The sequence below is a fragment of the Leopardus geoffroyi genome, chromosome B4 (genome assembly GCF_018350155.1).
Source record: "Leopardus geoffroyi isolate Oge1 chromosome B4, O.geoffroyi_Oge1_pat1.0, whole genome shotgun sequence".
Lineage (NCBI taxonomy): Eukaryota > Metazoa > Chordata > Mammalia > Carnivora > Felidae > Leopardus > Leopardus geoffroyi.
The window spans coordinates 65,055,900-65,074,208 of record NC_059341.1 but is presented as its reverse complement, the minus strand read 5'-3'; the positions used below and the strand labels follow the sequence as shown (position 1 = coordinate 65,074,208).

The window sequence follows — 18,309 nt, the reverse complement described above, 5'->3', positions numbered from 1 at the left end:
AGTGTATCCATTTGTCAGGGAATAAGCCAGAATGGCCCTTTGTGCAGAAAATGATTTCAAGTTAATTAATTAGACACTTGATAGGGAAAATTACCATATTGCATCTAGAAAATAAAACTGAAGAGATGCGTACATTTTCCCATTTGTTTGTTTTGTCTTTTTTCAAACTTCTGAGTTAAGCATTTGATTTCCATATTTCAATTACTGGTGGAAGGGCATGGATGAGCCATAAACAGTAATCAGCCAGACTAATAGTACGGATTCCCACAGAAACGGCATCTGGGTTAATGAATACTCACAGGATACCTTGGCAGACTTTCAAGAATACCTAATACTGGCCTAAATTAACCTCTTGAGTCTATCAGTCTACCACATGCAGTGATGGGAGGCTACAGCAAGGCTGTCTGGCCGCACTCCTGCCTGTGCAGAGAGGGTTTAGAAGGACTGGAGCTTAATGGCCACTTCAAATATCTGCACCTCAAGTAAATTCGCTTCAAGTCCTCTGCATTCTTCATCAGTGACCAAAACACCAAACAACAAAAAAAATACCCTTCTTAAGAAGTTTCTCAGAAACATACTTAAAAATTTTTTCTCAGACTGATTTTCTTCACGTGAGCTCACTGACCCCAGCCAAACTGAGACCTGGGATGCTCACCAGCCCTCAGAACAGAGCAAACACACAGGAAGTCAGTACATAAACTGCAAGGATTGAGGTAAAAACAGAGGGGGGTGTCCTGGTAGCCCTTTTTAATGGTCTGAAACCAACCCCCCCCACCTCCTGTGCTCCCTGGTAGATACTTTGTTTCCCCAACACTCCAAAGCTGGGGGGAAGTAGCAATGATCAGAAATCAAATTTCAATTGTGTCAACACGTGGATTTTTTTTTTCTTCTGGATTCCTTCTTTCCCTTCCCAACCCTTGTTATCTATCAAACCCCAAAATAGTTTTGGATAGAGATAGCAGCTTGGGAAGGGAGGAGAAATAGAAGCATACACCTGGGATGGCCTCTAAGTTTACTTACTAAGTACTTACTTTTGTTACTTACTGTAACATACCACAAGCAAACCAATCAGGAAAATTAAGCAATTAAACTAAGCCTCACTACAAAAAAAAAAAAAAAAAAAAAAAAAAAAATTATTTGAACATCCACACGCAATGTTTTTGGTCAGGTTACAGCTGAAGAAAAATCAGATATTATCTTTTTCTTATAATTTTATTCTTATTCATTTATATTTCATAATCCCTTTCCCTGTGTGATTTGAAAGCAATCTACAGAAAGAGAGAGAAGGGATTGCTCTTAATGAGAAGCTGTCAGGTTAAATTGATTATAATACAATTCAATTCCACCTAAAATAAGTTAACACAGGGCTACAGGATAAACTAAGATTTTGCTTCTTATCCAGCAAAGTTTTATTGTAAATTATCCTTCTAGGTTTGACTTTTAAAGGTTAGCTGAAACAGGAGGAGGGTCAGGAAATACCAGCACATAAATAGTGTAGGAAGATTAAGGCAAATTCAGGCAAGTTCCTTTCTGAGAAATAAAGAGATTTAACCTTGGTGGTCAGAAGATGTGGCTCTATCTGGAGTGTAACGAAAAACTTTTTGAACCTCACCTGGTTCTGCTTTAACGTGGACACGAGTTTCTGCAACGTGATATTTTCTTCTTCCAGCTCAGTGTAGTCCTGAAGGAGGCGGGCTTCTCGGAATTTGTATTCTCGGATTTCATCCTTCATCCGTATTCTCTGTAGCTCCACCATCTCATTGTTCTGAAACAACAGAATAGACAATAGATATAAAACTTTCTTATGCTAGGTTTTATAAAGTACAGATACCTTGGTGGTTAAAGATAATAATAAAAACACCTCATAGAATGTAAGTCAGTCCCACCATCTTTTGAATGGCAATGTAGTGGTATGTGACAAAACTTTAAAAGCACATACACGAGATTCAGCAATTCTACATAGAAAAAACAATTTTAAAAGTATTTTCATAGAGAAAAGTAAACCTGTATATATTTACACAAAGAACTGGAAAGAGCCTATATGTTTGCTATCGGGGAAACAATGAAATAAAGAATCAGGCATCTGCTGAATTGGCATTATAAAATTATTTAAAAGAATGAGAAAAAAATGAGGAGCTTAATATACTGAAAGAGAAATACAGCTACACTATATTATTAAATATAAAAGAAAATTATAGGTTAGTACACATACAGTACCAACTTTCCAGCCTCCGAGTATGGGGGCTGTCCATTCACAAGTTTCCCAATAAGCCACATGGTCTAACCTGCCTCTGTCCAGCCCTTGGTCATGCGTGGCAGTCTCAGTAGCTTTCCTCGTGCTCCCCAACCATGCTGGACTTGCCAGCTTGCTCCTGCCTTGAGGCCTTTGCACTTCCCCTCCCAGAACTTCTTGCCTCCAGATCAGTTTTTTTTTTATTTTTTTATTTTTTATGTTTATTTAGTTTGGAGAGAGAGAGACAAGACAGAGTGCAAGCAGGGTAGGGGCAGAGAGAGGGAGACACAGAATCTGAATGAAGCAGGAACCAGGTTCTGAGCTGTCAGCACAGAGCTGGATGTGGGGCTTGAACATGTGAACCGCCAGATCATGACCTGGGCCAGAGTCAGATGCCTAACTAACTGAGCCATCCATGTGCCCCCTGATCAAGGGTTCTTGACCTCATTTGTGCCATGGCCCTCTTTGACAACATGTTGAAGGTGATGAAGCTTTTCTCAGAATAATATTTTAAAGGGTTCAGAGCATGCATACTGATTATTTTGAGTTGCAGGCCCTTGAGAAACAGCTGATGCAGGAAGAGTTCTCTCTGCCCTCCCCCTTTCTACCTAAAAGCAGGACACGTAACTGCCCCTGAGAAAGGCGCTCTCCCTGTACCAGAAGAGAAGGACATTCTTATCAGCAGAGACAGTATGGGCACCAAAATGGACTCGTACAAACAAACCTACTAAAATAACCCTGATCTTCTATTAGGTTCTCCACACATTTCCTAGTCACTGTTCCACAATGTTCGGCCCCTAGCACAAGTTATCATATCTTGTCACATCCCCACAATTTATCATTTTTTGTGTAAAAGGTATATATAAGTTTGGGGGCTTGATGGCTACTTTGGGTTCTCCTTTTCCTTCTAAAGCCCCCTGTGTACACATAAAAAAGTTAATTTGTATGCTTTCTTCTTGTTCATCTGTCGTATCTTGTGTATGTCTTATATAATATGTCTTATGTTTAATTCTTTGGCTCAGGCACAGAGAGGAGGGAAAATTTCCTCCCTCAGAGCTCATGCTTTGACAGGATCACAAAGGATACTGATTATATTACAATTAAATTAATACAATGTTTTAAAAATTACGATATGGTAATCAGGTCATTTATTACAGTAATGGACCCCAATTAATCATACTTCTCTTGGAGTCTCCTCTTAAGCTGACTCTGAGCTGGCTTCTGACTTGCTCTGACCTGCAGAAGGTGGTGGAAGTGTTGTGGGATTTCTGAGCCTCAGCCTCACGAGGTGGAACAGTGCCACCGTACGAAGAAGCCAGGCCCGCCTGCAGGAGCCATGCCGTCCAGCCCACAGTCAGCACCAGCTGCCAAGCATGGGAGAGGGACTTTGTGGACTATTTTGCTCAGTTGGGCTGCCGGGTGACAAGCGGCCCCGTGAGTGACCGCAGGCCCGTCCATAAGAACGGCTCAGCCGAGCACAACCCAAATGACCGATCCTTGGAATCACGGAGTGCTGCTTTAAGCCTCTAAATGTTGAGGTGACTACACAGCAATACTGACTGACAGCATAATCACGTGTGCTTCTTTATTAACACAACGTAATAATCAGATTTAGTGGCAGATCTAAGAAATACTATAATTTCAAAGCAATGATGCTATTTCAAAATACCTGTAAGAACAGAGATGTGGTATGAAAATACTGATCACAAAGTAACAGGCGATGATGATACTACTGAGGTTTGACGCCTACATTCACATCAAGACAAAGTCAAATTTCAGCCTGACTTCAGTGAACGCAATGTAATTATTTTTCCCACCCAAGTTTATCATCAAGTCTCCTGAATTCTATCCATAGACTCTGAGGACCCAGGTCAAAAAAACTCTTCTGCTTCTGCTTGTCATTTAGATCTCAATTCAAATGTCATCTCCTCAGAGGGACCTTCTCTAAACAGCTAAGATGACAGCTCCCTGGCCCTCCCTTCACCTTACATGATTTACTTTATATGTCAGCCTTTAGCATATAGTAGGCACTCAAAAAATAACCATTGAAAGAATAGCACCATTTGTTACTTGAAATCATTCACGTACCTTTTATACTTTTGACATTAAATTTCCTTTTTCATCTGAACATAATGAACCTTTTCTGTATTGCTCATCGATGTGTCCCTAATACCTGGCAAATTTTAGGCCCTTATAACCATGGAATTAACAACAAAACAGGAATACAAATGGTTAACTCAAAATTTAAAGAAGAATATTATTGCTGGGATGATGGCTTTTGGTCTTGCATTGCTTTAGAGTGGGGACCAAAGGGAGAATAACACACTTTGAAATAAAACATACCTAAATCTGTGAAATAACTAGACTTGCTATAATTCTTCTTCACTATATAGTCCAGCAACTTGGAGGCAGAAATGTTACTTTATTCCCTGTTCCTCGGACACACATGCTCAATAAGTATAGAATGAAAAATAGTGGAGTTTGGCTATAAAGCCAAATTAAAATATTTCATTAAATTCTTTTATTTTGCAGAACATGAAACCTTGAAATAATATTGTTCTATTTCTTGAGAAACTTACCATTAACTGAGTGATATATATTTATTTAGTTGTCCATATTTACCTGCATAAAGATGTGAAGAAGCCTGATAAATTGGATGCCAGTCATTTACATAAAATTGTAAAGAAAAATGTTAAGATATAACACATGCTCTAAAATGTGAATGTAGACATTGTAAAAAAATGTAATAACCAGAAGCCTAGCTTGAATACACTGAGAATTAACCATTAAAATCTTATATAGTAAGATGGTAAATGTCAAATTTAAGGCCACAGCAACGCTAATGAGGATCACTATCAAATAACTCATAAAATGGCTAATGAAAACTCCTGATGCTAAATAAGGAAAAGGAGGAGCTTAGCCGGGAGACAGGTTAAGTTGAAAGACTAGCTAACAAGGAAACAGACATAAAGCCCAAAGGAAGAAGACTGGTCTTCTGTATTCTTTTTAATGTTTATTTACTTTTGAGGTGGGGGGGAGAGAGCACATGTGAGCAGGGGAGGGGCAAAGAGAGAGGAAGACAGAGGATTCCAAGTGGACTCCAGTCTCCACACTGAGAGCAGCGAGCCCAATGCAGGGCTCTAACTCATGAACCGTGAGATCATGACCTGAACAGAAGTCAGACCTTCAACCGACAGAGCCAACCAGGTGCCCCTGGTCTTATGTATTTTGCTAGAAGTCCTTGTTTTTGAACTGGCAAAGACTACATTCTTTGAGCAATGTTCTTTGCTTCCATCATAAATTTAAAAGATTTCTCCTATTGTTTTTCGTGTCACGCATCATACATTTATCTCCTACAATTTTTTCTTCCTGGGATAAGATGTTGCTGAGCTCTTCTAAAAACCCCCGTAAAGAATAAGGAGAGTGAGAAAAATAAAGCAGGAGAGAAAGGGAGACAAGGTACGACTAGGGAATGCTTTAGTTTGTCACCTCCAGAGACCTGAGATCCAGTTCGTCCTCAGAGCAAAAGGACCTGCAATGTTTGGGGTTGACTATCCTCATTATTTGCATTGCACTAGAGCATAGCAGCATTCTTAGTTTTATTTTAATTAATATTAAAAGGATTTCTTTTTGCGCAAACAATACATTCCTTCTATTATCGGCAAGAAGAAAATCTAAGCATTTGTTACCACACAAAAGTATTGTGTAAATAATGCCTTCCAGTCATATAGCAGAGTCTTTTATAAATTAGTTAATTCACTATCACATTAGGTCTTTATAATAGCTTGTGTGAGATGGGCACTAGACCCTCCAGTTTATTCATCTGTAAAATGGGGATCCTAACACTTAACATTATGTGGTAATTATAAGGATTTAATAATGTAACATGGGGAAAGAAGCAGAGATGCCAGACACACAGATAATTTACCATAACACAACAGAACAAGTGTTGTTAGAGAGGTTCATACCACAAGGCTGAGCAGTCAATTACTACTGGTTAAGTCAGTGAAAGCCTTACAAAGGAAGTTACATTTGAGCAGACCTTGAAGGACATGTAGTAGAGTTAACTAAATCGATAAAGAGGACAGCCCTTCTAGTCAGAAGTAAACTTTTGAAACAAAAGCAGAGTCATATTTGTGTTGAGGGCAGTGTTAAAATACCCAGTGGTCAAGGGAGGGCAGAAGATGGCGGCGTAGGAGGATGCTGGGCTCACCTCCGGACCTGCTGATCACTTAGATTCCACCTACACCTGCCTAAATAACCCAGAAAACCACCAGAAGACTAGCAGAATGGAGTCTCTGGAGCCAAGCGCAGACGAGAGGCCCACGAAAGGGGGTGGGAAGGGCGGAGAGGCGGTGCACACTCCACGGACTGGCGGGAGGGAGCCGGGGCAGAGGGGCAGCCCGCCAGCCAAGCAGAGCCCCGAGTCTGGCTTGCAAAAGCGGAGGGGCCAGACGGAGTATGTTCCGACAGCAAGTGCGACTTAGCATCTGGGAGGTCATAAGTGAACAGCTCTGCTCGGAAAGCGGGAAGGCTGGAGGACAAAGGGAGGGAGAGTTGCTGAGCCCCAGGACGGCGGAGCTCAGTTTGGCAGGGAACAAAGGCGCTAGCCAGCGCCATCTCCCTCGCCCATCCCCCAGCCAAAATCCCAAAGGGAACCAGTTCCTGCCAGGGAACTTGCTTGCTCTGTGCAAACACCCAACGCTGTGCTTCTGCAGAGCCACCCCTCCGGCAGTGGGTCTGACTCCCTCCCACTGCCACAGGGCCCCTCCTGAAGTGGATAACCTAAGGAGAAGTGAGCTAAGCCTGCCGCTCCTGCCCCCGTGCACCTTGCCTACCCACCTTGCCTACCCCAGCTAACACGACAGATCCCCAGCACCACAAGCCTGGCAATGTACAAGTAGCCCAGACGGGCCACGCCACCCCACAGTGAATCCCGCCCCTAGGAGAGGGGAAGAGAAGGCACACACCAGTCTGACTGTGGCCCCAGCGGTGGGCTGATGGCAGACATCGGGTCTGACTGTGGCCCCGCCCACCAACTCCAGTTATACACCACAGCACAGGGGAAGTGCCCTGCAGGTCCTCACCACTCCAGGGACTATCCAAAATGACCAAGCGGAAGAATTCCCCTCAGAAGAATCTCCAGGAAATAACAACAGCTAATGAACTGATCAAAGAGGATTTAAATAATATAACAGAAAGTGAATTTAGAATAATAGTCATAAAATTAATCGCTGGGCTTGAAAACAGTACAGAGGACAGCAGAAAATCTCTTGCTACAGAGATCAAGGGACTAAGGAACAGTCAGGAGGAGCTGAAAAACGCTTTAAATGAGATGCAAAATTAAAATGGAAATGACCACGGCTCGGATTGAAGAGGCAGAGGAGAGAATAAGTGAACTAGAAGATAAAATTATGGAAAAAGAGGAAGCTGAGAAAAAGAGAGATAAAAAAATCCAGGAGTATGAGGGGAAAATTAGAGAACTAAGTGATACACTAAAAAGAAATAATATACGCATAATTGGTGTCCCAGAGGAGAAAGAGAGAGGGAAAGGTGCTGAAGATGTACTTGAAGAAATAATAGCTGAGAACTTCCCTGAACTGGGGAAGGAAAAAGGTACTGAAATCCAAGAGGCACAGAGAATTCCCTTCAGACGTAACTTGAATCCATCTTCTGCACGACATATCATAGTGAAACTGGCAAAATACAAGGACAAAGAGAAAATTCTGAAAGCAGCAAGGGATAAACGTGCCCTAACATATAAAGGGAGGCCTATAAGACTTGTGACTGATCTCTCTTTTCAAACTTGGCAGGCCAGAAAGGATTGGCAGGAGATCTTCAATGTGTTGAACAGAAAAAATATGCAGCTGAGAATCCTTTATCCAGCAAGTCTGTCATTTAGAATAGAAGGAGAGATAAAGGTCTTCCAAAACAAACAAAAACTGAAGGAATTCGTCACCACCAAACCAGCCCTACAAGAGATCCTAAGGGGGATCCTGTGAGACAAAGTACCAGAGACATCGCTACAAGCATAAAACATACAGACATCACAATGACTCTAAACCCGTATCTTTCTATAATAACACTGAATGTAAATGGATTAAATGCGCCAACCAAAAGACATAGGGTATCAGAATGGATAAAAAAACAAGACCCATCTATTTGCTGTCTACAAGAGATTCATTTTAGACCTGAGGACACCTTCAGACTGAGAGTGAGGGGATGGAGAACTATTTATCATGCTACTGGAAGTCAAAAGAAAGCTGGAGTAGCCATACTTATATCAGACAAACTAGACTTTAAATTAAAGGCTGTAACAAGAGATGAAGAAGGGCATTATATAATAATCACAGGGTCTATCCATCAGGAAGAGCTAACAATTATAAATGTCTATGCGCCGAATACTGGAGCCCCCAAATATATAAAACAATTACTCATAAACATAAGCAACCTTATTGATAAGAATGTGGTAATTGCAGGGGACTTTAACACCCCACTTACAGCAATGGATAGATCATCTAGACACACCGTCAATAAACAAACAAGGGCCCTGAATGAAACATTGGATCAGATGGACTTGACAGATATATTTAGAACTCTGCATCCCAAAGCAACAGAATATACTTTCTTCTCGAGTGCACATGGAACATTCTCCAAGATAGATCATATACTGGGTCACAAAACCGCCCTTCATAAGTATACAAGAATTGAAATTATACTATGCATACTTTCAGACCACAATGCTATGAAGCTTGAAATCAACCACAGGGAAAAGTCTGGAAAACCTCCAAAAGCATGGAGGTTAAAGAACACCCTACTAAAGAATGAGTGGGTCAACCAGGCAATTAGAGAAGAAATTAAAAAATATATGGAAACAAATGAAAATGAAAATACAACAATCCAAACACTTTGGGATGCAGCGAAGGCAGTCCTGAGAGGAAAATACATTGCAATCCAGGCCTATCTCAAGAAACAAGAAAAATCCCAAATACAAAATCTAACACCACACCTAAAGGAAATAGAAGCAGAACAGCAAAGGCAGCCTAAACCAAGCAGAAGAAGAGAAATAATAAAGAGCAGAGCAGAAATAAACAATATAGAATCTAAAAAACTGTAGAGAGATCAACGAAACCAAGAGTTGGTTTTTTGAAAAAATAAACAAAATTGACAAACCTCTAGCCAGGCTTCTCAAAAAGAAAAGGGAGATGACCCAAATAGATAAAATCATGAATGAAAATGGAATTATTACAACCAATCCCTCAGAGATACAAACAATTATCAGGGAATATTATGAAAAATTACATGCCAACAAATTGGACAACCTGGAAGAAATGGAAAAATTCCTAAACACCCACACTCTTCCAAAACTCAATCAGGAGGAAATAGAAAGCTTGAACAGACCCATAACCAGTGGAGAGATTGAATCGATTATCAAAAATCTCCCAACAAATAAGAGTCCAGGACCAGATGGCTTCCCAGGGGAGTGCTACCAGACGTTTAAAGCAGAGATAATACCTATCCTTCTCAAGCTATTCCAAGAAATAGAAAGGGAAAGAAAACTTCCAGACTCATTCTATGAAGCCAGTATTACTTTGATTCCTAAACCAGACAGAGACCCAGTAAAAAAAGAGAACTACAGGCCAATATCCCTGATGAATATGGATGTAAAAATTCTCAATAAGATACTAGCAAATTGAATTCAACAGCATACAAAAAGAATTATTCACCATGATCAAGTCGGATTCATTCTTGGGACGCAGGGCAGGTTCAACATTCGCAAATCAATCAACGTGATACATTACATTAATAAAAGAAAAGATAAGAACCATATGATCCTGTCAATTGATGCAGAAAAGGCCTTTGACAAAATTCAGCACCCTTTCTTAATAAAAACCCTTGAGAAAGTCGGGATAGAAGGAACATACTTAAACATCATAAAAGCCATTTATGAAAGCCCACAGCTAACATCATCCTCAACGGGGAAAAACTGAGAGCTTTTTCCCCGAGATCAGGAACACGACAGGGATGTCCACTCTCACGGCTGTTGTGTAACATAGTGTTGGAAGTTCTAGCATCAGCAATCAGACAACAAAAGGAAATCAAAGGCATCAAAATTGGCAAAGATGAAGTCAAGCTTTCACTTTTTGCAGATGACATGATACTATACATGGAAAATCTGATAGACTCCACCAAAAGTCTGCTAGAACTGATACATGAATTCAGCAAAGTTGCAGGATACAAAATCAATGTATAGAAATCAGTTGCATCCTTATACACTAACAATGAAGCAACAGAAAGACAAATAAAGAAACTGATCCCATTCAAATTGCACCAAGAAGCATAAAATACCTAGGGATAAATCTAACCAAAGATGTAAAAGATCTGTATGCTGAAAACTATAGAAAGCTTATGAAGGTAATTGAAGAAGATATAAAGAAATGGAAAGACATTCCCTGCTCATGGATTGGAAGAATAAATATTGTCAAAATGTCAATACTGCCCAAAGCTATCTACACATTCAATGCAATCCCAATCAAAATTGCACCAGCATTCTTCTCGAAACTAGAACAAGCAATCCTAAAATTCATATGGAACCACAAAAGGCCCCGAATAGCCAAAGGAATTTTGAAGAAGAAGACCAAAGCAGGAGGCATCACAATCCCAGACTTTAGCCTCTACTACAAAGCTGTCATCATCAAGACAGCATGGTATTGGAACAAAAAGACACATAGACCAATTGAATAGAATAGAAACCCCAGAACTAGACCCACAAACGTATGGCCAACTCATCTTTGACAAAGCAGGAAAGAACATCCAATGGAAAAAATACAGTCTCTTTAACAAATGGTGCTGGGAGAACTGGACAGCAACATGCAGAAGGTTGAAACTAGACCACTTTCTCACACCATTCACAAAAATAAACTCCAAATGGATAAAGGACCTGAATGTGAGACAGGAAACCATCAAAACCCTAGAGGAGAAAGCAGGAAAAGACCTCTCTGACCTCAGCCGTAGCAATCTCTTACTCGACACATCCCCAAAGGCAAGGGAATTAAAAGCAAAAATGAATTACTGGGACCTTATGAAGATAAAAAGCTGCTGCACAGCAAAGGAAACAACCAACAAAACTAAAAGGCAACCAACGGAATGGGAAAAGATATTTGCAAATGACATATCGGACAAAGGGCTAGTATCCAAAATCTATAAAGAGCTCACCAAACTCCACACCCGAAAAACAAATAACCCAGTGAAGAAATGGGCAGAAAACATGAATAGACACTTCTCTAAAGAAGATATCCGGATGGTGAACAGGCACATGAAAAGATGCTCAATGTCGCTCCTTATCAGGGAAATACAAATCAAAAAACCACACTCAGATATTACCTCACGCCAGTCAGAGTCACCAAAATGAACAAATCAGGAGACTATAGCTGCTGGAGAGGATGTGGAGAAATGGGAACCCTCTTGCACTGTTGGTGGGAATGCAAACTGGTGCAGCCACTCTGGAAAACAGTGTGGAGGTTCCTCAGAAAATTAAAAATAGACCTACCCTATGACCCAGCAATAGCACTGCTAGGAATTTATCCAAGGGATACAGGAGTACTGATGCATAGGGGCACTTGTACCCCAATGTTTATAGTGGCACTCTCAACAATAGCCAAATTATGGAAAGAGCCTAAATGTCCATCAACTGATGAATGGATAAAGAAATTGTGGATTATATACACAATGGAGTACTACATGGCAATGAGAAAGAACGAAATATGGCCCTTTGTAGCAACGTGGATGGAACTGGAGAGTGTGATGCTAAGTGAAATAAGCCATACAGAGAAAGACAGATACCATGTTTTCACTCTTATGTGGATCCTGAGAAACTTAACAGAAACCCATGGGGGAGGGGAAGGGAAAAAAAAAAAAAGAGGTTAGAGTGGGAGAGAGCCAAAGCATAAGAGACTCTTAAAATCTGAGAACAAACTGAGGGTTGAGGGAGGGGAGGGTGCGTGATGGGTATTGAGGAGGGCACCTTTTGGGATGAGCACTGGGTGTTGTATGGGAACCAATTTGACAATAAATTTTATATATTGAAAAAAAAATACCCAGTGGTCACACTGGGCATTACTTTGCGGGAATCAGTAAAGATAAAGCACTGACAGAGAGATAGAAAGAGAAATTCACAAAAATCTAGGAAATGGACAATTATTTTCAGGTTAGGTCTAAGTTCAGTATTATTCCATACAATAAAATGTTGAATTACAGACTAGTAGTGTTAATCTATGGGATGGAGGAAGAACCAAAATGTTTTCAGTGCTTAGAACATTTTAAGTCCTTAAATGGGCTGTAGGTTAGAAAATAGTGCAGTTTGGTGTGATTGGAGCAAAGTAACTCGAGACAATTTTGCGGGAAATTCTAAGTTAAACAAAGGAATCGGGGGGAACAAACCATCACAGTCTCTTAAGCAAAGCAGTCATGTGATCAGACCTATAGTTTGACAAGTGACCCTGCTTGGAGCAGGGAGGGTGGGCTACAAGAAGAGAGCGCCACAGAGAATGAACTTGAGCAGCCACTCCAAGAGCCAAAGTGAGAAAGCTAGGAGTACTGAGGTACGCTGCAGCTAGAATGGCTGACATGATAAGAAAAGAAGAGGGAAAAAAACAGAGTAAGGATAAAGGCACCTAAATCGAGCTGTAAGAAGAAAAGACATTTACGACAAAGTGAATGTGAGAGTTAGTGATGTGGCTTATAAAGTTGTAAGTAGTATCAATTTGGATAGTCAAAGCAGGAACTTCTGATCTGATCTGGACCAGAGATGCTGGTCCAAGTGGGAAAAGCTGCAGAGGGGGAACGGATGGGGTTATTTCTCACTTCTCTGCCACAGAGTTGCCACTGCCAGGCAGTTTGCTTATTTTCCTTCCCTTGCCAAAAATTAACACTTCTCTCAGTTGGTGAGAGGAGTGGACCATTGTTTTCTCTGCCTCTTCTGGGCCAAGAATTCTCTGCCCTGGGGCCAAGAATGCCTGGAATTGGGTAGCTGAGGAAAGTGTAGGGGTGGGGAACGGAGAGGAAAAGGGGTCGTGACCCACTTTAACCCAAGGGAACCTGCTGACATTGCCACCTGCACTGCCCCAACTCTCCATGCCTTAGGACCAGCATACGCTTTATTTGAGGATTCCGTGAGCACAAGTCTCTGAGTTTCTCTTCCGCGAGGCAAGAAGAAGGATGGGGCTACTGGATGACAGATCGTGGGACAGGTCCTGACTTCTCAGTTCCTCAACCTCAACTCGGGTGATCTGCTCTTCTATCACACATCAGCCACCCACTCTGTCATGTTGTCACCAGTAACTAAATCTCCTACTCTTCTAAATCATCTCTGGTTCTCCTAACCCAGCCATTCTTCCACCTTTGATCTCCAACTTGCTCATTATCTATGACCTTGGGTCTTTACTTCCCTCCTCATCCAGCTTCGATCCCACTACTGTCACACACTTACTCTCTTGCAAACACATTTAATTCCCTTCCATCCCTCTCTCTTGATCATAAAGCTTAACTCTGCCTTGCATGCCCAAAGCTGAACAGTCATACTCCCAACACTTACTAACTTTGGCCGAGGTTACTTACTTCTCCATGTCTGCTTCTTTTCTTGCAGGAGGAACCACCTCCAAGGGTTGTTTTGTGGATTAAAATGGTACCTGGTAGGAGGGATCGATTAAAAAACCAAAAAAGTCTTGATTCTTTCAAATCCAAACAGGTCTTAAGCACTAGTGGTCATGCTACATGTCCACAGTGTAGTAAGTTTCCTGCTTCCCTGTTCTCCTATCATCAGTTTCTCCTTCCCTCCCCTAGAACCTTGTCTCACATTTCCTTGGTTGTGGTAGTGTGGGGAGGAAGGCAAGGTTTGGCTCCTATTCCCATTCTCATTTTCATTAATTGCTTCCAATCTACTGTTCACAAAGATAACAAATCCTTCCTTAAAACTAACAAACCTTGGGGCGCCCAGGTGGCTCAGTCAGTCAAACATCCGACTTTGGCTCAGGTCATGATCTCACAGTTTGTGAGTTTGAGTCCCACGTCGGCCTTTCTGCTGACAAATCAGAATCTGGAGCCTGCTTTGCATTCTGTGTCTCCCTCTCTCTCTCTCTGCCCCTCCCCTGCTTGTGCTCATGCTCTCTTTCTCTCTCTCTCTCTCTCTAAATAAATATTTTTAAAATTTATTTAAAAAAAAACCCTTGACCTTTATATCTGTCTCTCTATTTCTTTATGCATGATGACCCTTTCTCAGATCATATTTGTCTTCAGTCCATTCTGAGGAACACTGAAACTGCTCTCATCAAAGTCATCAATGACTTTGCATGCTGCCACTAGATTTGTAACAAGCATATCTGTTTTCCTCTTACTGCACTTCTTCAATGGGATTTACCACTCCCTCCTTTTAGAAACACCTTCTCCTAATGGCTTTCCAGACATCTAAACTAACCTCACTGGTTGCTTCTTTAGAGTCCTTTCTGACTTGCTCCTCATCTTTCTCTGCTCAACCTCTAAATGTTGACTGTTCCAAATCTATGCTGAGTACCCCCCCTTTTCTGTCTACTTACTCCCCAAAGCCAACCTTGTCAAGGTCTCTGGCTTTCAATAAACCACCTATATGCTAATGATTCTCAAATCCTTACCAGTGCTAATAGAACCCCATGTGCCCTGCCTCCTGCCTCCTTTAAAGAGCTCATCATTGGGGCGCTTGGGTGGCTCGGTCGGTTGAGCATCCGACTTCAGCTCAGGTCATGATCTCATGGTCCGTGAGTTCGAGCCCCGCGTCGGGCTCTGTGCTGACCGCTCAGAGCCTGGAGCCTGTTTCAGATTCTGTGTCTCCCTCTCTCTCTGCCCCTCCCCTGTTCATGCTCTGTCTCTGTCTCAAAAATAAATACACGTTAAAAAAAAATAAAAAAAAAATAAAGAGCTCATCATCTATTTTGCTCACATTCACCCATGAGGCTCCCTTCCTTGGCCTTTTGGTTTCTCAACCACCCCAAGTTGGGTCCTCCTTTAGAGTTTTTGCATTTGGGGATTCCCTTTTCCTTGTTCACATTGCTGTTTCTTCATTAGGATTTCAACCTAAATGTCTTCTCCATAAGAAGCTTTTCCTGATCATTCAATCTAAAGTAGCTACCCAGTCGCATTCACATAATCCTGTGTTAATGGTCTGGAAAATGCTTATCGCTACTGATTTGTTTGTTTGCTTATTGGCTATTTTTTCTCCTACTAGATGTAAGAGCCATGACAGCAGGGGCTTTCTCAGTAATTGTTTATCACAGTGCCCTAGAATCCAGTGGGAATGTCACACATGGTAGTTGTATCCCAGAGCTCAACTCATCATTTCCAGCTTGGACAGGATTAGTGGTAACATGAAGAGAAGCTAAGGAAGTCTTTGTAGGGGTGAGTATATTTTATACATGTGAGTTCATAAACTGAAAAAAAATTTCAAAAGCACACCTACGAAGCAGGTCCCATGTAAAATCCCCTAGTGTTAAGAAATTCTTATTGGTGACACCCATTCCATGCATATTTATACTTTATTCCATCTCTAGAAATTTGCACTAAGGAAAAGATTTGATAAACTCATTTATTGTATTGATATATGACTGACATGACTTGCAATGTTATCTCTCATAAGAATGGGTACAATGAATGAGAAACAGAGCAAGACATCTCTGTGATAACAAGCTGATGGACACATAAGGATTTTCTTCCAAAATCACAATAAGGTAAACCCTATTGCTCTAACAGGCAGTATGTGGGCTTCACAAGTCTTCAGGAGAGCTACCAATGAAGAAAACACAATATCCAGAGCACCAAAGAGTCGGTATCTTTAATTGCAATCTAGACTTAATAACTAGGAAGAACAAACAGGGCAATTTTGAAATGTGGCTTAAAACAAACATGCTCAGCAAGAAAAAGGAAGTAGAAGATTTGTTGTGGCTGGGCAAGAGTAATAAAGAAGAAGAGAATTATGATTTCAGGACAGCATTTCCCACAGTGAGTTCTGAAGTAGGCTATTCTGTATAGAGTTACTAGGAGTCATTCAAACATAAGTTTGGGAAATACTACGTTAAATAAAGTCATGCGCTTATTTTTGTTGTTGCTGCTGGACTTCCCAGAGCACTTCATTTGCTAGTATGCTTTGAAACTTTGTAAGAGCAAGACATGGTATGCAGTGTTTGCTAAGTTTATTTGACTGCAAGACTTTTGCCTTTTAAAGGAAAATTTTAAACAATCCACAGACCAAATCACTGAAAAATGTTATTTTGAGACAGTAGAAAATGATAGTATCTGTACAGCTGAATGGTGTAAACCACTAAGCCCCTTATCACTTCCAACTGCCAAGGGTTGACTGGACGATCAGATTTAAATAATGGCATAAAAATAAAAGCAGAGGAGTAGATCAATATAAAAAAGGGTAAAATCGGGTGCCTCGCTGGCTCAGTCGGTTAAGCATCTGACTGTGGCTTGGGCCATGATCTCGTGTTTCGTGGATTGGAGCCCTGCACTGGGCTCTGTGCTGACAGCTCAGAGCGTGGAGCCTGCTTCAGATTCTGTGTCTCCCACTCTCTCTGCCCCTCCACCACTTGCACTCTCTCTTTCTCTAAAAAAAAATAAGACATTAATTTTTTTTAAAAAAGGGTAAAACAGGGGTGCCTGGGTGGCTCAGTCAGTTAAGCATCCGACTTCGACTCAGGTCATGGTCTCGCGGTTTTTGAGTTCGAGCCCCACGTCGGACTCTGTGCTAACAGCTCAGAGCCTGGAGCCTGCTTCATATTGTGTCTCCTCCTTTCTCTGCCCCTCCCATGCTCATGCTCTGTTTCTCTCTGTCTCTCAATAATAAATAAATATTTTTTAAAAAAAGGGTAATCAGGATCAGGTCCTGACTGGACATGAATTAGTGACTATACAAGAGCAACAAAGCCTGTGCTGCCTGGTGGGCAGATGGCCCAGACACAGACAGGGTGAGGGCAAGGATATGAGGGATGCCTAGGTTATACGAGGGGAGATGGTTTGCCCTTCTGGGAGGACTTCCCAGACAACAGCAGGCACAAACTCCCCTAGCTGGGGACAAGGGAGGCAGCTGACACCATTTCTCTTCCCCACTCCTCAGCATAAACTAACTTCATTAACCAGCACAGTGCCGACAGTGGCAGCCTAAATAAACTGCTTACACCAAGGCCCACCCCCCTGCACATTGCAGGTACTGCTTTTTTGGGGGAAGTATGCCTAAGAATCAGTGCAATGGGCCTCTCCTCCAGAAGACCAGCACAACCCCCCATCCCCACCCCCCAACAAACACACACCATGTCTACTACCGATCACAGAGTTCTGCAAAGCTTCAGCTCTAGTGGAAATAACATCAGGTCTTCTTTAACAAGTAGATCAGAGCACACCTAGTTAAAACTAGCCACACTCTGGCTTAGTTTAACTCTCTACAGAGAAACTCTGCAGAAGATTGACCTGAGGGAAAGAGCAGCCAAAAAACAGCAGCAGAGTGCACATAGCATACACCAGAGACACTTCCTGAAGCGCCAGGTTCTGGACGGTATATGACCTCTGCTTCATAAATCCATTTCTGTCAGGAGGAGGAAACATAACAGACTTTCTTAACATACAAAAGAAGACAGAGAGCTAGACAAAATGCCAAGATGGAGGAATTCATCCCAAAAGAAAGAACAAGAAAAGGTTAGGTCAGGGGATCTAAGCGAAACAGATATAAGTAATATGCTTGAGCCAGAATTTAAAACAACAATCATAAGGATACTAGCTAGCCTTAAGAAAAGAATAGAAGACACCATGGAGTCCCTTACTGCAGAGGTAAAAGTCCTAAAACTAGTCAGGCCAAAATAAAAAATGCTATAACCAAAATGCAAAACTGACTGGATGTAATGACCACGAGGATGGAAGAAGTAGAGAAGCAAATAAGTGATATAGAAGGTAACATTATGGGGGTACCTGGGTGGCTAAATTGGTTAAGCATTTGACTTTGGCTCAGATTATTATCTTGCAGTTTGTGGGTTTGAGCCCCGTGTCGGGCTCTGGGC

General features: G+C 41.5%; 1 protein-coding gene across 7 annotated transcripts in view; it reads right to left on the bottom strand.

Annotated features, from left to right (window-relative positions):
• The window catches only part of BICD1 (BICD cargo adaptor 1), a 256,333-nt gene that overhangs the window by 65,000 nt on the left and 173,024 nt on the right, over positions 1 to 18,309 (bottom strand). For all 7 annotated transcript variants that reach the window (XM_045466178.1, XM_045466179.1, XM_045466181.1 and 4 more), the window contains exon 3: positions 1,613 to 1,765. In XM_045466178.1, coding sequence (XP_045322134.1) covers positions 1,613 to 1,765 — 153 coding nt within the window. The remainder of the gene's footprint in view (positions 1 to 1,612; positions 1,766 to 18,309) is intronic.